Genomic DNA, 27,582 nt, shown 5'->3' with positions numbered 1-27,582 from the left:
CGATTGACCCATTGCTGACTGAACAACGCGCGGGCGCACGTGTGCACGTACGCGACATCTGCACATACGCACGTGAAATCACGCTGCCACGCATCCAAGCCTTGTTGATTCCTTATCAGTTCTCTCTCTCTCTCTCTCTCTCTCTCTCTCTCTCTCTCCCGCGTTGAATGTTTCAGTTAGCAGGTTTTATGAAATCGAAACCAGGTGTGAAAATGATAATGGAGCAGAGAGATGGGGAGGTAGATATAGATATATATATATATATATATATATATAGAAACTTTTCCCCAGAGGTCAAAAACAAACAAACAAACAAAACAACAACAAAACAACCAGACTGGGCGAGGAGGGAGGGGGTTCGAGGTGGAGGGTGGAGGTGCTACGTGAGGGAGAGAGAGGGAGAGAGACAGAGACAGAGAGAGAGAGATTGGCGGAGTGGATCGAGTGAGAGAAGGAGATGAAGACAGCCTTGTGCGAAAAAAAAAAATCACAATATGTTCGTTGTGTCCTTATCACTAAACTTGATTTTTGTCTCGTTCACCTTGCCATTCTTTCTCCTGCCTATATTTCCCCTCTCCCACCCTATCTCCCTCGACCCCCGCCCCCCACTCCCCTGCGCCCCGCCCACCCCCACCCCCACCCCCCAACCCCATCCCCCGTGCTTCGTTCTGCATGCATTCGTTCACTACATACTTTCCTGTTGATCGATGTCTATGGCTCGTATTTTGCTGCACCGATGGCAAGAAAAACGGGGTTCGTAGTTTGAGAGAGTGAAAATAGCGATTATAATATTCAAAGGAACAAAACCGAAGTTCGGCGCCTCGTTGTTGGCACATCAAAAGGATAAATTATATTCACCGAGTAGCTACGCAAGCAGGATTTTAAAGCTTATTTTGCAAAATCCACGAAAATCATTGGTTAACCATAAATCACAGTTGTGACTTCCAGATGCTTTAAAGCTTCAGAACGGATGTTTGGCATGTTAATGATTGCAAGGTGAAAAGAAGTTAAACCAGAATACACTTATCCATTGAAATGACGGCTTAGTCCACTATGCAATGAACACTTTGTATGATCTGGAAGCAAAACAACCAGTTGGAATGGTAACACTTGAAGGAAGACCATAATTCGTGATTCGTAATAAATAAATCACCTGTGAAGAAAAAAAGGCAAAAAAGGTGAACAAGATACACAGTCAATAAGACATAGTGCACCTTTGGTCAAAATTGAGTGCATGAAAAACAAATTAAAAATGTCAAGATTGACTGTTAAAATATAGCGTGCGCGTGGAATGACTGAGTGAGCAGTTAATTAAGCATGAAAGTCAAATTATTAAAGGGAAAGACTCTGAACCACAGTTAGCATTAAATATGAATAAAAGAACAAGATACTAATACATACTCATAGTCTCTTCTCTGTTATTGATTGAGATCTATTGTATAGTAATATTGAGATTGTGTCGGTACACAACCCTAGTCCTGCTTGTGCCACATGAATGACACAGTTTGAATTTTAACGATCCCCCAGAACTTTCAAAATTCGGAATGTGGATCGGCAAAAAGTACAACAGTGATTTGTTTTGTGTAATGATACTTCAGATTGGCTATGCTGTGTCAGAAAGTAACCTTCCTTCTTGCCCGCTGCATTGCCCAGTATGGGTTTGAAATCCATCGGGTGTAACTTGAAATATGTTTTCAATAACGGATACTATGACAGCAATAGCAACAGGAACAAGAGCACCGTGGCTATTCATTTGCACTCGTAAGTTAGCCAACTGTCGAAACGACAGATTTCACGAAAATGTAGCGATTAACTGTGGGCTGCTGAGAAATCCTGTTTGCCATATTGTATTTTTCAACAAGTTACCCTGAGCTGTTACGAAATCCTGTTCCGTCATATGATTAAGCAATCCTGCTCTTTGGTATGTGCACGCCACATACATGCTAGAATCAATCATCCTACATTTATCATTTAAAAAAGGATAATGTGGAACAGTGCCACACAGAAGGTTGAATTAAACCCAAACCAACTTCTAATAAAAAAAACAACAACACTAATAGATAAAATAAGATAAAACGGAAAAAAAACTGTAGTGAAAAGGTAGTGGGAAGTTAAAAGAGAGAAGGATGAGCAGTATATTGCAAGGTAACGTGTCTAGGTGTAAACGTGGACTAGGGTGGAGTCGGGTACCACCCGCTGGCTGACCCATTTGTAGAACATCCGGAAGAAGGCGGGCAGGACCCTCTCGTCGTTCTTGCGCACCAGGTGCGGGAACTGATGTCTGAAGGCTGCCGTGGCTTCCTCAAGATGGTAGTGGGGGATGGTAGAAAACAGGTGGTGGATCTGGTAACACAAGCGCAGACACGCCCGCACGCACACACACACACACACACACACACACACACTGGTTATGTTATGAATATCTTCCATACATAAATGCGTTTCATATCCATAATATATTCACAACTGTTGATACATCATTTACAAACAAGCTACATTTATATTTTAAGGAACTCGAATCATTTGCTGTATTCCGACATCATTACAAACATGTCGTTCCATGGTTTAGAGGAACGTGTTCAATGTTGATGTTTTGTGGCAGACAGAACTTGCTTATAACCCTGACCCTGTCCCATGGTTTGGGGACACAGATACGGGGGAACACTGAGACAGGGAGATACGCAGAGCGGGACCATTGTGACTGCTTTGACAGTGAATTTCTTGGAATGCTTTGAATTGATTTCGAGATTGTTCGGGCTAAAGATGCAGAATATCATGATCGTATTCACGTTATCGCACAGATCGTTTGTGCCAGATGAAAGAAGCACACAAACAAAAAGAACAACAACAACAAACAACTTCGTGTAACTCAAACATCATTTGACTGATAAGAAAAGTGCTTGCGGACAATACCTCCAAAACTGGTATTGCCAACTGGTCTTGGTAAAAGTTTGTGGTCACGCAGTTTGTTTGTTTTTTGTTGTTGTTGTTGTTGTTTGCTTTTTGTTGTTGTTGTTTTTTTCTCTCAATTGTTTAACTTAAACCCGTCCCCAGGAAAATCAACGAAGTTTGATGATACATGGACTGCATGTAACAGATTTTGATTATACTGGTAACTTTTACATCTGACACTGATTGAAAGTCAGCGCCACCTGTGTTGATGTTATATGCGTGTCTATGAATATGAGTTAACATGGCCAGACCATCTCTTTTCCTTGTGTTAGGAAGGAAAGACCAAGCGCACGTGGCTGGTTTAACGTAAGCGCCATAAGCCCTAACTGCTCCCAAATGTGAACAGGGGATCGATATCTGACGTTCTGAACGACAGCAGGCATAGCAAACAGTCTCGGCGATTTAACAACGCATTACGCTGAATCAAAAGTTTCTGCGAATAAGTACAATAATAAAGGAAGATGGGACTTAGCATCAAAGTGCACTGTTTGTTTTGTTTTGTTCTTGTTAATTTCGTTGCATCAATGCAAGGTGATGGAAAATGGAACTTAAGGAAGTGGTGCCGGTGCTGTTCCTGTCCTCACCTGGTGGGTGCCTATGTTGTGCACCAGATCATGGCACCAGCCGTAGTCACGGTCCACGGAGCTGAGCTGGCCACGAACAAAGTCCCACATGGAATTGTCGTACCAGGGCACGTGCTCATCCGTGTGATGCAGGAAGGTGGTCAAGACGAGGTAGGAGGCGAACACGAACTCGGGCACAGCGTACAGCACCAGGAGCTTGGCCAGCCCCGCCGTCAGGCAGTAGTGGAACAGGCACATGGACCACAGGATGACCATAGTGATGGATAAGATGCAGGCCAGTACGTGCCGAGAGAAGAGGGGCTGGATGGGGTTGAAGTGGTTGACAGAACGAGGGTGGTAGCCGCTGAACAGGTAGGCGAACCAGGACGCCCCGAAGCCGAAGACTGGGAGGAAGCAGGCGTGGTTGTCATCCTTTTGGCGGATGGGGTAGAAGACCTCGTCCTTGTCCATGTTGCCGGTGAAAGCGTGGTGCTGGCGGTGCGACAGCTTCCAGCAGTAGTAGGGACACAGGAGGAAGCTGTGCAGCACGTTGCCCACAGCGTCGTTCAGCAGCGAGTAGCGGGAGAAAGAGGAATGCCCGGCGTCGTGCCCCAGCACGAACAGCGCCCAGAAGAGCGTGCCTTGCAGCAGCCAATAGGCCGGGATGAGCCACCACGTCAACCAAGCTGGCACCCAGCCTGACGACCACACCCAGTCCCCCACCACGTACAGCGCCGCCACCTGCACCAGGTCCTTGCCCACGTAGTACAGGGACGTGCTGACGCGGGACTCGAACACGTGGCTGGGCAACGCCTGCTTGATGTCACCCAGGGACGGGAGGCTGGGTGGCAGACTGTGCTGTTTCAGGACCTCCTCCTGCTCCGGAGACTTCCCCTTGGGCCTGGATCGTGGGGCACCGTCAGTGGGAGGTGGAGGTTCGGCATCGGAGTGAGAACTAAACATGCTGTCGGAGTTGACTACCTGTGGACTGGACATTTTCGGGTGATCACTGATAGCTCACTGCTAAACAAGTCAATCAAGATCCCGAACTACCAGGCTAAAAAAAAAGTAAATTATAAAAATCCCCAAACAAAAACCGAAGGCTTGAAGGAACGCGTTTTCTGATTTATCCTAGGGGTTTATCCAGACAGAACCTTAGCAAGGGAAGTGGGGGGCTGATTGGGGAGCTCCTACAAGCGGCGTGGTGGAATGTACAGGGTCTGTGGTCACATGTCTACATCACCGGCCTCGGGCTCCCGTCATGGATCTGCAACAGGAGAAAAAAAAACTTCATGGATCAAAGAGGATGAAATCTCTACCAGTGCACACGCACACACAAACACACACGAGAGGGTCATGGTATATGTATAAATCTATGTGTGTATATCTAAAAACAGACACATAAATATATAAACAGAAAGATAGATAGATGTGGGCAGCTAGACAGCTGCAGATCATAGATGGACAGACGTGTCGCCGGTTAGTGGTATCTTGGGAAGTTGACTATATTCTGCATGGTGGGTGAGTGGGCAAACCAGTTCGGTTGAGGCATGTTCAGCACGGCACAGCATCGCTTTAATAAACAGGCTGTTTTCTGACAGGGTGATTTTTTCCGAGGTCACGTGAAATTAAGCTTTGGCTACTATTTTTTGTCAAATGTAAAATTATGATAAGCAAAAAAAAAAAAAAGAAAAAAGAAAAGTAACACGAGTAGAGATCTAAGTAGATCCCGAGGAATTCGAGACGCGCACAGTAAACTCCTTTATGAATGCTTGTGAAGGTTGGGGGAATGGAGTAGGGGAAAACTCAGAATTCAGCAAAAATCAATGGAATCTTTAATAACAAGAAGAAATGTTAGCTTCTCTAAATTGAAGAACGGCTTAAGAATCAGATATGTACGCACAGGGCAACTGGATATGTATTACACAGATCTAGATCCTCATATTCAATGGAGAACTGAATCGCACGCAGTGAAAGTGCTTGCTGATGCGGCAAGTTGAGTAAGGTCGCTCCAAACGTGGAAAAAATTAAGAGGTCGAATTTCATGATCGATACAAAGTGATAAATACCAAATTAAAGAAAACTGCTTGTGGAATGTAATTAGACAGTTCAAACATGATGACTAAATGGGCGAAATTGAGTAACTGTTTCACTAAAAAATATCCAACACCTCAATATTTTAATTAGACTTCCCAAGCACGCCGAAATCAAACCTGCACCTAACATGAATGCCTTTAAAAAGCTTATTGATGATCATGATATCATAAAGAAAACGATGTTTGACTTTGATGGTCAAAGGTGAGCCTGGGCTTGGAAGTCCCTGAAAAAAAAACACAACAAAAAACCACCACCAGCAACAAAAAACAAAACGAAAACCGACGGGGCGTATGAAGCCGCAAGGCTACGATGCTTGGCATCGCCCCTAACCTGAACCTGAACCTGAACGTTCTGACCCGCAGGCATATCAAACAAACCTGCGAGATGTCAAAGCAGATCTGCAGCAATAAAAACACGTTTCGGGACGAGAGAAAACTGCTGCAAGAAAACAGAATCATTTTGGGGCTACCATGACCAAGGGAAAGAAGAAAGCAGAAGTGCGATAACCTCTGAGTGCCAGACCAACTTCAACGTCAGACCAGGAAGCAAAAGTCAAAATATGACGTCAGAACGTCTGCTTCCAACCCATCGCGATTTCGAACAGACATGTCATGTGCCATGTCTACGAAATGAGTAATCTAAAATCTACAAATCAGGCATGATTTCGCATAGACGCGATCCAGTTAGATCTCCCCGACAAAACAAACGCAAATTTAAACCAACAGTTTGCTGTACTTACTCAAAATTGTACGGGCAACCTATTCTCTGGTAAGCCTATAACGAAAGCCAATAAGCAGACCTGCTATTATCGAAAAAAAGTTGGACTGATACATTTACGATTAACGTGTTTACGATTTTGCAAACGAGTATATAAAATGTACTTTTATAAACCGAGCATTTCCTCATATCTCCAAAAACATTAAAATGAAAATAGTATGGAAAGTGCTCACATTGTTTAACCAAGTGGGCTGTTACTTGCGCGTGTTACGATGCCTAAAAATCCACGGGTTTGATAAATGATACAGAAATATCGACACTGTAGTGTCTGTGTACCGTATGGCAAGACTTATTATGGATAAAGTGGAAAGAAAACGCTGACAAAACACCCAAATGATCTGGCACACCAAAAGGCTTCCTGTGTAAATAACTGCAAACTTGATGATGGAGCGACAATATGATCTTGCATCATTGAAATACGGACGATTTGCGAACCAAATTGTGGAATGGAAAGCTGCGTCATACTCATGTTGGCAGACACCTGCTTCTTCCTCAGGGCAAAAAAGTTAATAGTCCATTATGTTTAATTATTGTAATGACCATTTGTGACTAGACTTGCCACAAATTTGACATCCATAGTTACCCCCACCCCACTTCCTTCATGAGCAAAAGTAGGCAGGACAGTACCAATTCAACCTCTCAGATCATCAGTGTGGATGCTGCATTTTGAGTGGCAGACAGTGACAGTTCTATGTTGAACGAGTGAGTCATCTATTAAGTGCTGGAGAACCTGAGACTGGCCACAAACAACGAAAACATCTTAAAAGCTGGAGAAAAAAAACAACCCAACAACTTTATGGATACACACCTTCAGGCACTTTTATTTCCATTAGCTCCAGCTGTGCGAGACGTGTTGTTCCTAATGGACAACTGAAAGTGACACCTGCAGATATGTATATATATATATATATATATATTACAATGGGTAAGATGTGTGTGTGTATATATATATATATGTGTGAGAGAGAGAGAGAGAGAGAGCTCAGTTTGTTTTTTGAGTCAGAAAGGTTGTGATTTATGTAATGAATTTGTCATTACATTCGTCCGAAGCCTGTAGCTTTGCTGGATGCTGCGGTCTGATAAATTAAAGGCCCGTCCGTATGTGAATGTTCATTACATTTTCATCTGAACGTTTTTCAGTATTACTGGGAAATTTCCAAGGACGGCATGATAAATACTTCTCTGTGTTGCTTCAAAATCAGTAGGCTGCCTCTATCTCTTGGATCACGACAGGCCAACAAGTAGACACGATCAAAAATAGGAACAAAAATAGATTTTTTTCAATCGGATCCTTGCCCCACAGAGCACTGAGGTTATTTTCTGTTGAATATCACCCCGTTCCTGTTTTTACTTTAACCCCTTGACTGCAGCTGACGAGTATGCATGCCCGTGAAGGGCTGTCACCACCTCGCTGAGACAAAACAAGAGTTCACCGGCAGGCCAGGATGGTAGTCAGTAATCCATTGACTATCTGGACTTCTTCCTCCTGGGATCGCATATTTACGTTTGTTCACATAAACCAATCCCACTGTTGATACGTACACAGCAACAATAAAGACTGCACTTCAGATCCAAGCCACGCTGATCTCAATTTACAACGGTTCAGTAGTAAAGGGGTTAATGACAAAGTTGACAGAGCTGCCAAAGAGAAGAAAACAGTATATCGCTTTTTTCAATTTCAATTTCTTATTATTTCATTTCATTAAAAAAAAAAAAAATTTTTTTATTAGTTTGTATTTTAGCGCGCGCGCGCGCGCGCGTGTGTGTGTGTGTGTGTGTGTGTGTGTGTGTGTAATACGGTTTACGCGAATAGACTGTCAGTGACACACACATACACAGACAGACAGACAGACAGGCATGCACACACACACACACACACACACACACACACACACACACACACACACACACACACACACACACACACACACACACACACACACACACACACACACACACACACACACACAGTGCTGTTCTTAATACATTGCAGTCTTATATTGGACTTTTCTCAGTGTTCAAACGTTTCCGTCAGAAGTAATCAAACCCTGTTTTGTTTTTTGTTGTTGTTGTTTTTTACGTAAAGCAAAATATCAGGTTTTTACACGTTGCTCTTTAGAGTTAGTGTTGTGAGTGGAGTCATCTGGTGACCTGGCTTCACGCCATGAAGGGTGGGGCTGGTGTTCGTGTTTCAATTCTGTGTGCCTGTGTGTCATGGGACAGCGATACACCACACCCACCCCACGTTTCCTACCCGATCTCGCTTTGATTCAGTAGCTCACTGCCATGTGTCAGACACGTTATGTTGCTCAGTTGATTTTAAGGAATCGAAACTGACCGCATTAACGAAGCAGTACAGCCGGTTTCTGTTGTGAGACAGCATCAGTTTGGAAATGTAACAGTTATTGTGTTGCAGGTTTCTTACTAAATACTAGTAACTACTGCTGCAGAAGCAACAGCAGCTGATACTGTGCTTTGGAGGGGGGAGGGGCGGAGGGGGGGGGGGTTATGAAAATGGCTGGGTCGAACATGGGCGTGGGCAAAGTTTTTTCTTCTTCCTCTTCTGCTGTTGCTAAGTCCACAACGTACTGCTGCTGTGTGCTACTGCTACAACTGCTGTCACTGCTGTTGCGGTTGATATTGCTGGTGCTGGTTGCTGCTGTGTGGTTTGGGGGTTTCAGAAGTTACTAAGAGGTGTAGTGGATCAGGTCGTTAGGAGGAAGGTGACAGAATGGTTAAGACGCTTATCTGCCAACACATTGTTCGTGAAGGCCTGGGTTCGATTCCCGCTCTCGCCCTTTCTCCCAGGTTTGACTCGGGAATCAAACTGAGCGTCTAGTCATTCAGATGAGACGACAAACCGAGGTCAGTTGTGCAGCACGGACTTGGCGTACTGAAAAAGAACCCATGGCAACAAAAGTCTCTGGCAAAAATTCTGGAGAAGAAATTCACTGTGACAGGCACACAAAGGCATGCACTCAAGGACTGACTAAGCGCGTTGGGTTATACTGCTGGTCAGGGATCTGCCTAGCAGATGTGGTGAAGAGTAAATGGATTGGACCGAACGCAAAGAGAAAGAAACTAAAACAGGTTGATCAATAAGATGAACTGTCATTTCAGTTTATAGATGTGTGTTCAGTTCGTTGAACTGTTCGACAGTTCTCTGGAGGATATTAGTAAGCTAAAATTGATGCACATCGTGAGATCGAACCAGATCTTGTTGCATCATTGTGTTCGTAAGTTGCGACAGGCGTTCTGGTCATGGCTGCTAAAGTCATTGCAGACGGGTGTGTGTGTGTGTGTGTGTGTGCGGGCGCACGCGTGCGTGAAAGAGAGAGAGAGGGGGGGGGAGGGGGGGGGGACTACATGCTGGGACGAATATGACCAGAATTCGAACTTCGAGCGGTTCTTACATCACTGCCCGCGGACTGAACCGAGAGGCTCTCTGAAAACGTCACACAAAGATGTGTGGCGTGTTCACTGAGAGATGTTTGTGCCGACATACAGCCCAAACAACCCTAAACAATCAGACGGCATGCATTATACAGAGCCCTGTGACGTGTACAGAGCCCTGTGACGTGTGCTACCCCACAAGAGGCAAATAACGAGCAGCAGCAGCAGTAGCACGCAAGTAAACACAAAAGCAGGGCTAAACGAATGGGCGTTCCAGTAATGAGGGCCGGAGCTCTTTGGTTCCATCAGAGGTCGCGGAATGGTTCTGTTTTTCTCTGATTCCACCCACTGAACGCTGCCTGGCTACGTCGGGCGTGAATGTGATGTGCTCGTTCCTCCTTACGCCTAGTCTCCTCGCGGCTGTTACGCAAGTCTTAACGGACACGCGGAATATCCTCCAGGAACCAGTTCCCTCCTGAAAATCCATAACAACACAGCTAGCACCGTGACAACGCTGCTTGCCAGCGACAAAAGGGAGCGAACGATTCCAGCCACAGACAGCAACGACTCTGGAGGAGTATGAAAGGGACGTAGGCGGGGGTGGGGTGTGAGTGGGGGGGGGGGGGGGGGGGGGGGGGGGGGGCAGGGGGGGAGAGTGACGGGGAGAGTAGTCCGTGGGGGATTTCCGCAGGGGAGGGTGGGGAGTGTAGGAATGATGGTGAGGGGATTAGGGGGTGGAGGGAACAGGGACGAAGATAGACTCTAATAAATCAATATCGTGGACGGAGGAAGACGTTTCCGAGCAGGAAGAAACTCGCGATGTTCGTTTCGCGCTGTTCTGGCGAGGCAGGCTTTTGCAAGCTGAGAATCTAATGGTGGAAGGGGAGGGGGAGGACGGGGATAGGGCGTGGGGGGGTGGGGAGGGGAAGAATAATTTATCGGAAGGAGGTGGGGGAGATTGTGGTAGAAGGGTTGATGTGGGGGAGGCTTTGGGAACGGCGAGTGATGTATGTCGTGATTGGGGAACAAGGTGGCTAAATCCAAGGACAGTTTATCTTGTGTGTGTGTGTGTGTGTGTGTGTGTGCGCGTGCGTGTGTGTGTGTGTGTGTGTGCGTGCGTGTGTATGTGTGTGTGTGTTACAACACGAGAGGACTCCTCTTTTATTCCCACAACATACACACTGCTGATATATCCATTGGTGTCATTATTTGCTGCTGCTGCTGCTGCTCTGTGTGTGTGTGTGTGTGTGTGTGTGTGTGTGTGTGTTAACAAAACTGGTGCACTTTAACGGAAGTGGGAATCTTAGTTATAAAATACCTTTCAAGAGATATTGTATAGGTGAGTAACGAACCTGTGGATGCACAATCAGTTTGCAAAGGGATGAATAAAGATTATTGTATTGTAGTGTGTGTGTGTGTGTGTGTGTGTGATCGTTACCAAATCATCAAAATATTTACACACATGTGTAAACTCTACTTAAACAAACCATTCAGACCCCTCCTCCCTCTCTCTTTATGTCTCTAACCCCCCCCCCCCCCCCCCCCCCCCCCCCCCCCCCCGCCGCTCCCCCCTCTCTCTCACTCTCCCTCACTCCCTTCTTCTCCCCCTCTCTCTGCCTGTCTCAGTAACTCGGCTTTCCGCTGACATTTATGTTCATAAAAACAACAACAACAATAACAAAAACTTGAGTGCCGGAATGTGATGGTTTGGTGTTCCAGAACATGACATAACAGGTAGGCCAAAGCAGAACAAGGACTGACATACTCGAATTTAACTCTCTCCATACGAACGGCGAAAGAGACGACGTTAACAGCGTTTCATCCCAATTACCATCATCAAAATATTGCAAGCGGAACGCTCTTATACTGAAGAGGTGAATGTTGACAAAGAATACCACAGTTCTGACGACGGAAGCTAAAGGTTGGGTCATTCAGACACCCACTGGACATCCGAGGGGTCTGTGTAGAGGGGAAGAGAGGACTGGCCGTACTGAGTGAGTTAAATCTTGCATGGCGTGTCTTCGATTTTTTTTTTTCCATATCTTCACATCCTTGAAAAATAGGACGAAAAAATAAATAATTACAACAGAAAGAAGGAAGCGAATAAATGAAAGAAGAAATGAATAGATGGCTGCGAGAAAGAAACTTAAAGAATCAGAATCCGTCCCACAACATTCTATCTATGAATCTGTATAGATATACGCAGGATCCCATCTGTTATCACGGATTTTATCCGTGGTCCATCGGTAACTCTCGGATTTGGACAACTTGAAGAGTTGCATCAGTATGTTCAGTTCCGTAAATGTCAGTCAGCTATTTTGCAAGTAACCAGCGGAAAGGTTATTAAGATAGCTGCTTCTGTGAACTTGACTTTCTTCTTGAAGTCATTCAGCACGTTTCGACCTTTGAGAAACCTGCAGCTGTGAAAAGGTCATCTTTCTTCGATCACAAGTCGGTTATGAAGATGGACCAAAATGCTAAAACCGTTCCATTGATCTTTGTGACCTTTGACCCAGCTCAAGGTCAAAACGACAGACCATTTTTAATGTATGTCAAACGATGAGTACATTGATTCCAGCCAGAGTACTGGAATTGACCCAACAATCTGCACGGAATGGCTGTCCAGAAATTGACACACTCTTACGCGCGCGCGCGCGCGTGCGAACACACGCACACACACACACACACCACACACACACACACACAGACACACACACACACACAGAAAGAGGACTCTCCCTTTCGTACTTTTCCAGCACCTCAGACATGGAAGGACGGGGAGGTAGGTAGAGAGGGAAAGAAGGGATGAGGAGAAGGGGACGAAAGATTGGTGAGGGAGGCGAACATCAAGATAGAGGAAGAGAGAGGGGGGGGCGAAAGATTGGGGAGGGAGGGGGACATCAAGATAGAGGAAGAGAGAGGGGGGGGACGAATGATTGGGGAGGGAGGGGAACATCAAGATAGAGGAAGAGAGAGGGGGGGATGAAAGATTGGAGAGGGAGGGGAACAGCAAGATAGAGGAAGAGAGAGGGGGGGGACGAATGATTGGGGAGGGAGGGGAACAGCAAGATAGAGGAAGAGAGAGGGGGGGGCGAAAGATTGGGGAGGGAGGGGGACATCAAGATAGAGGAAGAGAGAGGGGGGGGGACGAATGATTGGGGAGGGAGGGGAACATCAAGATAGAGGAAGAGAGAGGGGGGGATGAAAGATTGGAGAGGGAGGGGAACAGCAAGAGAGAGGGGGGGGACGAATGATTGGGGAGGGAGGGGAACAGCAAGATAGAGGAAGAGAGAGGGGGGGGTGAAAGATTGGAGAGGGAGGGGAACATCAAGATAGAGGAAGAGAGAGGGGGGGGGACGAAAGATTGGTGAGGGAGGCGAACATCAAGATAGAGGAAGAGAGAGGGGGGGGATGAAAGATTGGTGAGGGAGGCGAACATCAAGATAGAGGAAGAGAGAGGGGGGGGCGAAAGATTGGGGAGGGAGGGGAACATCAAGATAGAGGAAGAGAGAGGGGGGGGGACGAAAGATTGGGGAGGGAGGGGAACAGCAAGATAGAGGAAGAGAGAGGAGAAGGGGACGAAAGATTGGTGAGGGAGGGGAACATCAAGATAGAGGAAGAGAGGGGGGGGACGAATGATTGGGGAGGGAGGGGAACATCAAGATAGAGGAAGAGAGAGGGGGGGGATGAAAGATTGGAGAGGGTGGGGAACATCAAGATAGAGGAAGAGAGAGGAGGGGGATGAAAGATTGGGGAGGGAGGGGGAGGATGGAAGGAAAGGCCGAGGAGGTAGGGGAACAGTAAGGAGGAGGAGGGAAAGAACAATTCGGGAGGGAGGGGAACAGCAAGGTGGGGGGGGAGGAGGAGGAACAGTGAAAGGTTGGGGAGGAGGGGATTGGGTTGAGGACAGCAAGGTGAGGGGGAGGGAAGGATCGGAAGGGAACATGGGGGGGAGGAAGGATGACGATTGGGGAGGGAGGGGGTCAGCAAGGTGGGGGAGGGAGGAGGGAATGAACAAAAAAAAGGAATGAAAAAGAAAAAAAAAAAAAACGATTGGGGAGGGAGGGGTAAGGGGGGAACAGGGCAAAATGAAGCAAGGGGGGGAGAGGGAATAAGAGGAGGGAGGAAGCTGTGGGAGGAACAAGGGAGGGCGGGGTAGCAAGGTGTGGAGGAGAGGGATGAACGATTGGGAGGGAGGGGAACAGCAAAATGAAGGAAGGGAGAGAGAAGGAGGGAAGGAAAGGTTGGGGAGGAAAGGGAACAGCCAAGATGGAGGAAGGGAGAGAGAGGGATGGGGAACGAAAGGTCCTTTTCTGGGCCCCTGGATGGCTACAGACCACGTTCAGAAACAGCGAGTGCTTTCAGACGCGAGCGTCCATTGCCAGCTCCTGGACAAAAGAGGGCAGGGAATGAATCGAGCTCATTGCGAGGAAACCCCTCCAACTCTCCCCGAAGCTCCCCCCCCCCCCTCTCCCCCCGTCCCCCCTCCACACACAGACACAGAGACACAGACACACTCCCCCACCTCCTCCAAAAAACGTCTGGGTTTTTATTTGCGCCTCTCTGCTTCGCTGAATACGCGCATTGTTGGACCCGTGGCCGTGGCGTTAGATGGGGTTTTTTTTTCTGAAGATTCTAATTCAACTTGTGCCCATAGACCATTGTCTCTCTGTCTGAGTCTTTGAATGTGCCAATGTTTCTGACCTCTCCTCGATACCCCCCCCCCCCCCCCCCGGCCTCCTCTCCCCCGCCCCACCTCCCATTGCCCGTCACCTCTCTCTCTCTTTACACACACACACACACAGAAAGAGAGAGAGAGAGCGAGAGCTTATTCTTTCTCTTCTCTCTGCTTTTCATTCTCTTTCTTTTTTCTTCAGTCGATCTCAAAGGGATTCTCCCAACAAGCCCAATTTCTGTCTCTGTCTATGTTGTCTCTCTCTCTCTCTCTCTCCCTTTTCATCCTCATCCCACCCCACTCGCTCTACCTCTCTTTCTATCCCGGAATCGTGTTATTGCGGTGGCGTGTATGTGCACTTCTTTGTGAAGAACCGAATCGTTGCAAAGTGAACAACTACACACTTTTCTCCAGCCTAATCTCATTTCATCCTTTCGTCTTTTTCCTCCTATCTTCTTTCATCACGTAGGTTGATATTATTCAGATTTTTTTTTTCTGCGGGTTTTTTTTTTCTGAAGGGAAAAAATGTCTTCCTTAATTCTGATCAAAAATTTAAAAGGATGGAGTTGCAAATACGTCCATCTTCATCGACTTTGTTCTTTGATGGTCACGCCACAGAAGAGTGATTGTTTGCTTGACAGGTTTGTATTAGCTGACTCATTTTTTGTGGGTTTTTTTTTTCTATTCGAGGAGGAGTAGTAGAAGTAATAGTAGAAATCGTTGTCGTGGTGGTGGTAGTAGCAGTAGTCGTAGTGGTAGTATTCGTTCTGTTGCGTAGTCTATTACTCGTGCGTTATGTACTGTGGTGCTGGTCATTACAATTCAGTGTTTCCTTCTGGAGCAGTGTCGTGTGTACATTGCAGTGTCGCTGCGTGAATCATCCCAATGATATAGCTGTTGATACAATGTTCTGCTTGGTGTTTAGAAATAATCAATGTTTTGTCCTTGGAGGAGGGGGTGAAAAAAGGAGGGTGGTGGTGACGGTGTAAAGTTGGTGGTGGTGAGGGGTGGGGGAGGGAAGTGTGTGAAACAGCTTCTTTCAACTGTTGTGTGATGTCGTGTGTGTGTTGTGTGGCGTTAGTGGTTGTGGTGGTAGTTGTATGTGAATGTGTGCGTGAGCGAGCGCGTGTGTGTGTATCTGTGTCCGTGTGTTTAGAAGGATTGGAATACACACACACACACACACACACACACACACACAGATTCAAAGCATGAAGTTCGCCATGGGTGTTTACCCGGGGAAACAGTTCTAATCTACTAAATTATCAACAGAAAATGTTGATCATGAACACACCACAAAGCTATCCATATTTTAACAGCTTTTCCCCATCTCATTATTTCTTTTTGCCAGTAACAAAGGTGTGAAAGTACCTTTTTATCCAGTCGGGTAATGAGCTAGATCAGTGTTGTTAATGACTCTGAGAAAGATAATCAGCGGCCTATTCGAATATAGACAACACCGATGTTGAAAATAATGACGAAGAGGAAGAGGAGGAAAATGAGGAAAGGACTCAAGCTGACCTTCTCAAGATTGCAGTTGATTAAAAACATCAGCCGTTTTGTGGTGGTGGTTTGTTCGTTTTATTGTGAAGGCAACCCCTGTCGTCTTTGGAGAGGAGAAAAAAGCACAAAAACAACAACAAAAAGCACAAAAAAACACGTTGGCGTACAGCTGTTTGATACTGCATTGAAAGAAACACCGGTTTAACATCCCTGCCAGCAATAAGATAAAATTAGATTAAATTAAAAAATAAACAACTCTGAGCAGGTGACAGCGTACGTGATCATCTTCCCAGTGCAGCTACAAAAAACGAAGGCAAGGCAATCTCGAGCAGGAAGCGCGAACCAGCACTTGCATATAATCATCTTAATCAAATGATTGATACAAGCATCAGCTTTCAAGGACGAGTGGAGACACGTGACGAATTGGGATCCGTCGAGGGGACATTCGATACGGAAAAAGCATGACAGCGTTAGTTAAGTTTATACACTGACTTTTTATTTCCCTTTCTGTGCCCCATGTCGATAAAGGGCAGGTAGCTTGCGTGTTTGAACTGTCAGGAAACCTCCGAGCAACAATGATGATCTGGTTTCAATGTGGATTTCCTGGTTCTTGTAATGTCTTCAGACTGTGGTTTTCGGTCAAAGGAGATACAAGAGTGACTGACTGCGTGTGGTTGCAGGCAAAGAGAGATTTTCCTGATCTGCTGTGTGTGTGTGCGTATAGGTGCGTATGTACGCGTGTGTGTGTTCGTGTGTATGTACGTGTGTGCGTGCGTACGTGCGCAGGGAGACAGAGAGAGATTTTCTTTGCATCTTGTACTGTCGTGTTCATCGAATAGTTTTCTTCCTGTTCTTAGAACGCTGATGTAATGCACGATAATGTGGATTGATTACCCTCCCCGCATACCTCCTCCATTGCCCTGGAGCATTCATTTTGCCTGCTTGAAGGACTCCAGAGGGGTATATTTTTTGTTGTGCATGTTCAGTTACAAAGGAGAGAACCCTTGAATGTCAAGCAACTCCACTTGACTTTCCGCACTCTCTCAAACGTCTTGTTTTTTGTTGTTGTTTCTTTTCGGCTGCTGATCTCATAACTAAATTTACCTTCGGGTTGTCAATACACTCAATACAGCATTCACTGTTTGTTGTGTATATATTTTTTTTTTTATATCCATCGCTCGCTCTTTCTCTTTCTCTCTGTTCGTCTTCACTTACTATTTATTTGAACAAGATTCAGATTGGTTATTTCTGGAATCAGGTGCCGCAACGCTGAGTGATCTGCGTTTGAAAGTTATATTTTTAAAAAAAATTATGTTTATTGATGGCATCTGCTTATAATGGTGTCATTCACAACCGGGCATGAATTTATATGGAGGTTAATTTAAGAGAGACGCTATTGGTTGAGCAGCGAGAACAGTTGCATAGAGAGCCAACAGAAATGGTGACATTTGCGAACAGTTGTTATCGCCAGTTGTTCACATCTCTCTGTGTCTCTCTCTCTGTCTCTCTCTCTGTCATCGCCTATACCCCCCCCCCCTCTCTCTCTCTCTCTCTGTCATCGCCTATACTTCTCTCTCTCTCTTTCTCTCTCTCTCTCTCTCTCTCTCTCTCTCTCTCTCTGTCATCGCCTACTTCCCTCTCTCCCCCTCCCACATTATCCATTACTGCTTTGATGAATGTGTTGTCTGCACAGTATAACTGATTTCGTCCGACTTTAAAACAAACAAAATAGCAGTGGTCAGTACTGATTGAGATAACTCAGTCAGTACTGACCACTGATATCACTCATGCTGGAAGCATGCGTTGTTGTGGCGTTGAGAGCTAAATGAGTTAAAAACAACAACAACAACAAACAAACAACTACAATAAGCGCTCGATTTCCTTTTCTTGCCCAGAGAGCTGGATATAAAATGCAACAACAGCAAAACTTATGTGCTGTGTCTATACCACTACCCTCTATCAGTACAGTTCGTTCTTTCTGTTTTGTCAAATTTTTTTTCGTAACCTGTAAATTCTTTGTACATGTTGCTTTTTTATGTTCAGACTTTGACATGTTTACATCTCTCTCTCTCTCTTTCTCTTTCTCTCTATATGTCTTCCACCCCCACATATACATACTAATATACATACATATATCCACCTGTCGTTCTGTGTCTGTATTGCCTTTTGTGCTTTTCGTTTATTATATTAGGGGCTGGTTGAATACAACTACAAAAACACAGATTTTGTGCACATCTCATAACCTCTCTCTCCATGGTGTCTGTCGTCTGTCAGTATTTCAGTATTTCTCCCTTTGCCCAGTGAGAATGTGAAATTATCTCAAGAATGGGCATATGTAGTGATCATTATGCACAAAGCGTAACCATCATGCACAAAATGAGATCTGCATGTGCAGTTTAGCTGAGGCAAAATCAGAACTCCCGATCGTTCACATCCTCTGAAATAACGCACATACAAAATATACGCAATACAGACATTTTGATAAAGATTTTCCCATGAACAGCTGAACGTTCCAGTCTATATATCCCTTTATTCACACCGCAAACAAGCAGGCTGGAGATAATTCAGCTCTGAAGGAAGATCTAACTATGCGATGGTATCAGGAAACCAGACACAGAAAATATGTATCAGGAGAGACGGAAGGGGCAGTGACTGAGAAACGGGAAGGAAGAAAAAGAGGAGGACGAAGCGAGAGAGAAAGAAAGAGAACACGAAGCGCAAACAGTGCTGTCTGTACGACCCCCCCCCTCCCCCCATACACATGATCGATACTCGCGTGTGCAGAAGGAGGAGGAAAAAGCAGGTTTGTAGTAGCAGGAACTACCACCGCTACTAATTAGCGCACGTCAAAGCCGCGAAACATCTTTTTATATTTTTGACGAGGTCTGAAGTGAACAGAACATCAGTGAACACAGGGAGAGAAATTCTGGCTGACAATACAGGGAGATGGGACTGAGCAGGTCTGTTGTAAATGGACCACAGCATGGGAGAACTCCCCTCAGTACACCGCATCTGTAACTTTTGTATGTCTGTCCACTGCACGCAGCCTAACGCTCGACACCAGAAAGACAATTCCTTCCCTTTCCTCGCTTACCCCACCTTCCAGCTCTCCTGTTTTTAGGTTCGAGTCCTTGATAACATGGGAAGAGTGCAATGTAACGCTTGTTTCTTGGCGAAATAGAGTCGTCAAAATCAAGATCTTATCTTTTCAGCCAGCCACCGTGGCGAAGTGGTTAGCGTCGCGGACTGACGACTGGCAGGACGCGGGTTCGAATCCCAGCGGAGGTGGGTTTTTAGGCCCATGGCCGGCTCCTACCCAGAGCTGAGTGTGCTGTGGGCTTGAATGGGGAGAGTGGGACCACACACATCGTGGTAGCCTACTGTCGTGAGGACGGTCAACAGTGGGGATGGTGGCTGGAGAAGCATCTGAACCAAATCTACGGAGAGATAAGCACGGCACGAGGGCTCGTGCCCGCAAGCATGCACATACAGTCATACACACAAAAATACACGTATTCACACATACTTGCGCTTATTATCTCTCTTTGGCTCTCTGTCTGTCAAACCCTCCCCCCCCCTCTCTCTCTCTCTCTCTCTCCATCACTCTTCTCTCTTCCCTTACACACACACACACACACACACACACTTTGTGTAAATGTGCTTACAATATTTGTATTTAAATCCTAGTCGGACTTAATAGGGTAATCCGAAATAGCTTGTGTGTTTTTTTATCTGAGAGGTTTATGATTTAAAATTGAGTTAAAATTGCTCTATAATCTTTATATTCTCAAGTACCATATTGTTTGCTTCTGACTCGTGGCCAACCCAGCGGACTCCACATAGGTTATTTAAACATAAATAATGCAACAAACAAGAAGGACAATATTGCAACCATTGTTATAACACCGGAAATCCTTTTCATTTTTGACTCAATCTCGACTTTCTTCTAACATAACAGATACTGATATGAACATACCAGGGTACCAAATTATCCGATCAGATCCCACTAACCCCAAAACTACTGGTTTACTTTTGTATTTTGCTCCCTCATTAAAATGTAAGAGAATAAACAGTCTTGAGTTTTATGGTGTAGAGTCAGTTTGGGTAGTAATTAGAATTAACGGTAAGATACTCTTATAGTAGGGTTTATATATAAGCACACACACACGCGCGCGCACACACACACACACACACACACTCGCGCGCGCGCGCACGCGCATGTAGGCTTTCTCAGATGCACACTTGCATGCACACATGTACACTTCCTTTGTATTCCAAACACACACACACACACACACACACACACACACACACACATACACCACCTACAACCACCCCCCTCCCCTCCCCCCTCCTCGCCCACGTTCCCCGCCTCCCCCACACACGTACCCCCCAAACGAATTCCTTCCGACAAGACAGAAAAGAAGATGAGGACACACTCACACATCTACGACCCCCCTCTCCACCCTCCCTCTCCACCCTCCCCTCCCCCCTCCCCGAAACACACGGAAAAGAGGAGCATGCCGTTACCCTCACGCTAGCCGGCACAAAGCAGCAGCACCAGCATCAGCAGCATCAGCAGGCCCCAGGCAGCAGACCTCCTCCATACCGCTGGTCCGGCAGGCCAGCACCCCCAGGAGAACACCACCACCACCACTACCACCACCAGCACCACCAACAGAACCTACAAGACGCTGGCATCAAGGAGAGGAAGAGGTCAACGGGATTTGCCGGCTGCTTCTCTGCTTCCACACACAACTGACACACGTCCTTCGTTTCCCCTCCACCACCGAAGTAGTAGTGTCAAGACATGTGTTGCACGTGCCAGTTCTGATACGTGGCGCACGACAATCGTCCATCTCCTCCCATTCGCGCGCGTGTGGAGGTCTGTCACCTCCCCCCCGTCTCTCTCTCTCTCTCTCTCTCTCTCTCACGTCCTTCCGGTTTCTGTGTCGCCGAGGACTTGACACACACGCGCACACACGCACGCGCGGACTGACGTAGGGCAGGCACTTGGCAGTGACGTGGGGGGTCTGGCAGCTGGAACCGGCATCCAGTCTCCCGCGGCACAGTTTCTGGCATCGGATCGATCGTTACCGTTCCAGCCAGCACCGGGCATCGATACAGAGCAGTACGGTAGCGGCACAGCCCCGCGTGTTGCCGTGAGCTCCCCGTGGCTTGGAGGCTTTCCGCCACTCTCTCGTGGTTGTGTTTGCCACTGTTCTCTTCTCCTGCCCCCAAGGAACCGGGGAGGGTCTCTGAGTGTTTCTATCTTTCTATGTATCTGTCCGGCTCTTTATCTACTCCCTCCCTCTCCCCCCCCCCCCCTCTCTCTCTCTTTCTTTCTCTCTCTTTCCTCACTCACTTTCTATTTATCTGTCTGTGCTAGGTAGCTCTTTCTTCTTCTTCTTCGTTCGTGGGCTGCAACTGCTACGTTCACTCGTATGTACACGAGTGGGCTTTTACGTGCATGGCCGTTTTACACCGCAATGTAGGCAGCCATACCCCGTTTTTCGGAGGTATAGTAAATGTTAAATCCATGGGACACTCATACACCGACTTCAAGTCACAAGTAGTAATTCTGTTGAACGATCCTGACCGACCCATTTCACACAAGGACTGGTGTTAAACAAGGTTGGATGCTTTCGCACCCGACTCCTCCGGGACGGGACCTACCTTCTCACACAGAATTAATCAGGAAGTTAGAAAGAAAAAGAAAAATGTATTCCACAAACTTTATACAAACATTTCGAAAGAGACCCCCTTCACATCCATACCAAGTCACATTCAAACAACTCTGTACTTTGAAGCAAACCTTTACAAGCAAACCCCCCATATGTGTGTATGTATGTATGTATATATATATATATATATATATATATATACATACATATACATACATACATATATATTTTTTTATACAGGTTACTTACATGGAACAACGTGTTCCCCTGATGCACCCTGGTCAGTCAGAAAATCCGACTTCAACACACAGATATATATGTATTAAAAAAAACTGGGCAATAAATATATTCCTGAGCATCCAAAGAGATGCTACCTTTTGAGAGTTCTCTACGCGTCTGATTTCAAAAACATGTTTGGAATTTCAGCAGCTGCTGCCCGAAGTACAGCTTAACGAATTAACAGCGCGTGAAAAAAAAACAAGATGACACGGCACACAGCTGGGGAAACCTGACTGACCAACACAAAAATGCAACAGGTGTTCAAAGTTTATATACGATACAAAAAATATCTGCATACAGCCGCACGAAATAGAAAAAAAGAACAAAAGGTCAAAACCGTAGTCTTTCCTCTCGCGACAGATGCTAACGTCTTTTTAGTCCATTTGTACTGAGCGGATCCTGAAACTATGGCGCATTCAGGTAGAAGTGGAATCAGATGGACTCTTGCAAGTCTTAGGACCTGGACTTCGCTGACGTTTATAAACTGTACAAAAAATATCTGCACACAGGCATATGAAACAGAAAAACGAACAAAGGTCAATACCGTAATCTTTCCTATCGCGACACATCCCCCCACCCCCACCTAAAACAAAACTACCCGTATTGTTAAACAACACGAGCGAGAGAAGCTTTCACCAGAAACAGGAATCACTGAGAACATAAGTAATCAGCACCCACATTGTCTGTCAGGTATCACTCACGTGGAAAGAGTACTTCAGTAGTCGGAGAGTCCATTGTGTCAACCTTCCACTTGCTGTCTTGGCGTGCTCCAGGTGCTGTACCTGTTGATGGTCAGTTTTCAGTATAAGCGTCGTCCCGTAGAGGAATGGATCGAATTTCTGAATGCCCTAAATTTTGCCCAGACATTCCTTTTCAATGACTGAATAGTTCAGTTCAGCTCCTTGGAGTTTCCTGTTGATGTAGACGATAGGCTGGAGTCCCTGTCCATGGTTTTGCAGAACTGCTCCAAGGCCTTTGTTTGATGCATCAGTTTTCAACACGTAAGGCAGATCCATCATTGGTAGGCAGACGATTGGACAACTGCACAGTCTAGACTTGCATGTTTGGAAAGCGCCTTCACAGTCATCATTCCACTCCATTTTGTTAGGGTTTTTCCCCTTCGTCAGATCAGTGAAGGGCAAAGCAATCAAGGAGAAGTTCAGAACGTAACAACGGCAGAAACTTGCCAATACCAGAAATGCCCTCAGTTCTTTCTGCATCATGGATTTTCTCGACCTTTTCTGTGGCTGGCCACATCTTTCCGTTTCCAACCCCATGTCCCAGAAACTCCAGCTCCATGAACCCGAGATAACACTTCGAGGGTCGTGCTGAAAGTTGGACCTCACGAAGTCTACGAAACAGGCATCAAAGAGCAACCATATGCTGTGCCTTGCTTTCAGATGCAATCAGTGCTTCATCCATGAACGTTTGGATGGCAGGTCTTCCCAGTGGTGAAAAAAGTATCCTCATCATCCGGCTGAACACAGCGCCAACTGTTTTCAACCCAAAGGGCATTATTACTCACCATTGAAACTGCCCATCAGGGGTAGTGAATGCAGTCCTGTCTTTTTTCTCAACCAGTACTATAGGCGACGAATACGGAGAGGCAGCTCTTTCATTTACGTTCAGTTTCAGCATACTGTCCTTTTCTTGTTGGATTATGTCTCTCGTGGCATTAGGTAGAGGGTACTGCGGTGTCCTGAATGGTTTATCTGTAGACATCACCACCTCACACATCCAGTGTAGTCAGCAAAGGACAGCAAAGAAGCTGGAGCATGAAGGAAAGAAGGGGAGGTATCGAACACAAATCGTAACCTCTCCAACCTACCCCATACCGCAGACGGTGCGCGGCACTGTCGAAGAGGCTGGTGGAAGAGTTGAAGGGATAAGTTCTACACAAGATGATGCCGAAGAACGATAACCGCGATGAAGAATGACGTTGGGAAGATGGATGAGTGGGTGATGTTGGGGAAGGATCAAAGGACGCAGTTGGACTGGGAAAGGGGAAACAATTGGTGGGACGAAAGGGAATAGTTGGGATGAAGTGTCAGCGCTGACTTGGGTTGCCACTGCAATCCGACGAAGATAACGTTGGCCCGTTGGTCTACCATGTAAAGTCAGGCAGGAAAAAACAAACAACATAACAGCAACAGGCCTAAATGGCCAAGATCACTAAGACATTAATCATAATCGCAAAACTAAGGTAAGTATGAAAAAAAAACTACTTTAAGACGATTTCATTTACATTATTAGAAAATCTGCATTAACCACTAAACTATAGCAAAAATACAGCTCAGTGCAACTTAGTGGCCTACGAAAAACGCAGGCAACTACTTCTACTACTGCTATTACTACTACTACTACTACTTTGGGAAATGAACTTTCCAGAACCTCCTGAAAATACTGACGAATTATAACGGTTTCTTTTCTCTAAATTCCCCAAAATACAATGAAGCTCTTTTATTTACAAACCATGTTATTGATTAAAAGAAGTGCAAAAATAAAACGCGATCATTATCTAACCACGTGTGCCAACAAATAACAAGCCAATTACCTTTATACAAACATTTAGAAAGAGACCCCTTCACATTCATCCCAAGTTACATTCAAACAACTCTGTACTTTGAAACAAAACATTAAACGCCAACAACAAAAAAGAAAAAAAAGTGAAATAGAATAAAATAAAATACAATAAAATACATTATTAGTTGATGCCATAAGATATAAAAACTGGTTGCTTACGTAGAACAATGTGTTCCCCTGGTGTACCCTGGGCAGTCAGAAAACCTGACTTAAACACACAGATATAAAAAGAAAAAAAGAAAAAAAAGTGGGCAATAAATATTTGCCACAAACTGAACATCCAGAGGGATGTCACGTTACCTTTTGAGAGCTCTCTTTTCGTCTGACTTCAAAAAAACATGTTAGAAATTTCACCAGCTGCTGCCTGAAGTACAGTTTAACGAATAACAGCACGTGAACAACAAGATTATACGACATACTGCTGGCAAAACCTGATGGGCACACACAAAAATTCGACAGGCGTTCAAAGTTTATAAACTATACAAAAAATATCTGCATACAGTCGCAGGAAATAGAAAAAAAAACAGAACAAAAGGTCAAATCCGTAATCTTTCCTCACGCGACAGATGCTAACGTTTTTTTTTAGTCCATTTGTACTGACCGGATCCTGAAACTATGGTGCATTCAGACAGAAGAGGAATCAGATGGGCTCTTGCAAGTCTTAGGACCTGGACTTTGCTGATGGCATCAACCTTCATCCAGAGCGTAAGGCGGACTCCGAGTCCAAGGCAGAAGACATTTCCACTACTTAATATAAAGCTGGGCTGAAGATCAACACAAAGACCAAACAGCTGAGAATAAAACAAGCCTCTGTTGAGCCGGTCAAAACGCAGGGAGAACACAAGCAAGGTGTATGAGAGGTGTTAGTTTAAAAAACAACAACAAAAAAACAACAAAACAATGGACGGTGATGCAGTAGCAGAAATTTAGACAAAAAGGGCAGGCTTTTGTGTCATCCAACATTTGAAAAGAAAAAAAAAGAAGAAAAAAAAGGCACTATCAGCGCCAAAAACAAGATCCGACTGTTCAGGAGGAATGTTTTCAGCACAATCTTCTTGTATGGTCCAGAGTAACACTGAACGGAACATGGAACAAATACATACCCGATAAATTAGAAAAAGATCCCTCTCGACCCCGGACCCACTCGCCTCTCATTCCACACACAAAGACCAAACCATGAATTAACATTTTTCACATTTCAATTCACATCTCTCCCAAATCCCAGCGCTCTCTAAAAAAAAAACACTCTGAACAGAGACACAGCACAAAACACAGTAAGCCACACCACGAACACCTGATTTACTTTGGTCAGTCCTTGGCGCCGACCTGTGGGGCACTGTCTTCTGGTTCTGTCGGCTCAGATGTATTCTTCTGGCGTTGACTCAGTTGCACCGTACTCCCGCAAAGTCTCGCAGTCTACTTCTGCTGTTTGCACTTCGCAGTTAGTCGTCTCAGGACTTCTTCTCTGGCGCTGCGTGAGTGATGCCATCTTCTAGTACAGTCGTTTTCTTGCTAAGTTGTAAAGTTTTCTTTTCAAATTATCTTCTTATGAATTGTCTTCAGCTCCTCGGTACAGCTGTCAAACCATCTGTCTCACTGGCTTCATTACGGTTGCCCCGAGCAATCACCCCAGTCTTACCAAACCTCATGGGTGCTGGCCATTCGACGTACAGCTCATCTATGATGCAGTGACGCTTCATAGACAGTGCCTGGATCACGAAATGCGAAAAACATGTGGCTGAGGAAATATGAGAACACGTGCGGCTCACAAAGGCGACATGCTGACTTGGACATAAACTGAACTGTTGCACCTGGGAAAAGATTGCGCTGGATAGATCATGTACAAAGAGTGCTGCCATTTGCATTTACAGGAGTATCCATTCGCTGGACACTAAACAGAAAAAGAGTTCAAGGAAGACCAAGGGAGACAAACGGTTGAAAATAAATTGAATGAGAACTGCGATACCAACGTTCGTGAAGCTAGCGGCAGCAGAATTTTGGGCAACATTGGAGATTGTGAGTGGCGGACTTTTGTGTCAAAGGACACAAAGAGGATTGATTGGCATGATAACATGTGAGTTGGTCAGTGTGCTAATATCCCCACCGTTGGAGAATAAAGATTGAGTAATTTACTTTCTCTTTCTCTTTGTCTGCCTGTTTCTGTTTGCCTGTCTGTCTGTCTCTCCCTCTCTTCTCCTCTGTGCTGTGTGTTCGAGTGTTTAACAACAACAGATATGTAATGGGACCAGTAAAATGATAACTCAATGGAAAATTGATTCATTCGTTATCTCATTCATTCATTCGTTCGTTCGTTCATTCATTCATTCATTCATTCATTGTATGCCTTTGTGTCTCTGTCTCTGTGTGTCTGTCGCTGTGTGTGTGCATGCGTGCGTGCGTGTGTGCGTGCGTGTGTGTGTTGTGTGAGCTCTCTCTCTCTCTCTCTCTCTCTCTCTCTCTCTCACACACACACACACACACACACACACACACACACTCTCTCTCTCTCTCTCTCTCTGTCTGTCTCCCTGTGTCTGTATCTTGTGACACATCGAAGACCTACCGTTTGGATTCACCTGTCGCCCTCAAATCTGATCCACACTGAAGATTCAAGCAGTCTACAACAGTCCGAAACTGATGGATGGATAACTGTTTCAATATTTGTGACTGTTTTTGTGCACCCTCTCTAGCTGCTCCGTTTGCCACTTCTTTTCATTTTGTATTGTATTGTATTACTCTTTTTTTGTCGCAACAGATTTCTCTGTGTGAAATTCGGGCTGCTCTTCCCAGGGAGAGCGCGTCGCTACACCGAGAGCGCCACCCCTTTTTTGGTATTTTTTTCTGCATGCAACTTTTTTTCATGTTTTCCTATCGAAGCGGATTTTTCTACAGAATTTTGCCAGGGACGACCCTTTTGTTGCCGTGGGTTCTTTTACGTGTGCTAAGTGCATGCTGCACACGGAACCACCACTCAAGGTGCAGTGGAGGGATGAGAAAATACTGGCGAATTCGAACCAGTGCGCTCAGATTCTTTCGCTTCCTAGGCGGAGGCGTTACATCTAAGCCATCACTCCAC

The 27,582-nt window shown here is 45.6% G+C and overlaps 2 protein-coding genes across 3 annotated transcripts in view; one reads left to right on the top strand and one right to left on the bottom strand.

Annotated features, from left to right (window-relative positions):
- The window catches only part of LOC143301629 (myosin light chain kinase, smooth muscle-like), a 181,271-nt gene that overhangs the window by 13,948 nt on the left and 139,741 nt on the right, over positions 1-27,582 (top strand). The window lies entirely within an intron of this gene.
- Positions 670-20,818, bottom strand: LOC143301412 (sn-1 acyl-lipid omega-3 desaturase (ferredoxin)-like). Its single transcript, XM_076615682.1, has 3 exons — positions 20,491-20,818; positions 3,537-4,782; positions 670-2,343 (listed from the first exon to the last, which is right to left on the bottom strand). Exons 2-3 carry the CDS (start codon positions 4,509-4,511, stop codon positions 2,155-2,157), a joined length of 1,164 nt encoding a protein of 387 aa, XP_076471797.1. The 5' UTR covers positions 4,512-4,782; positions 20,491-20,818; the 3' UTR covers positions 670-2,154.

This window comes from Babylonia areolata, chromosome 27 (genome assembly GCF_041734735.1).
Source record: "Babylonia areolata isolate BAREFJ2019XMU chromosome 27, ASM4173473v1, whole genome shotgun sequence".
In the NCBI taxonomy this organism is placed as follows: Eukaryota; Metazoa; Mollusca; class Gastropoda; order Neogastropoda; family Buccinidae; genus Babylonia; species Babylonia areolata.
The sequence above is the reverse complement of the archived record's forward strand: the minus strand, read 5'-3'. Positions and strand labels throughout refer to the sequence as shown.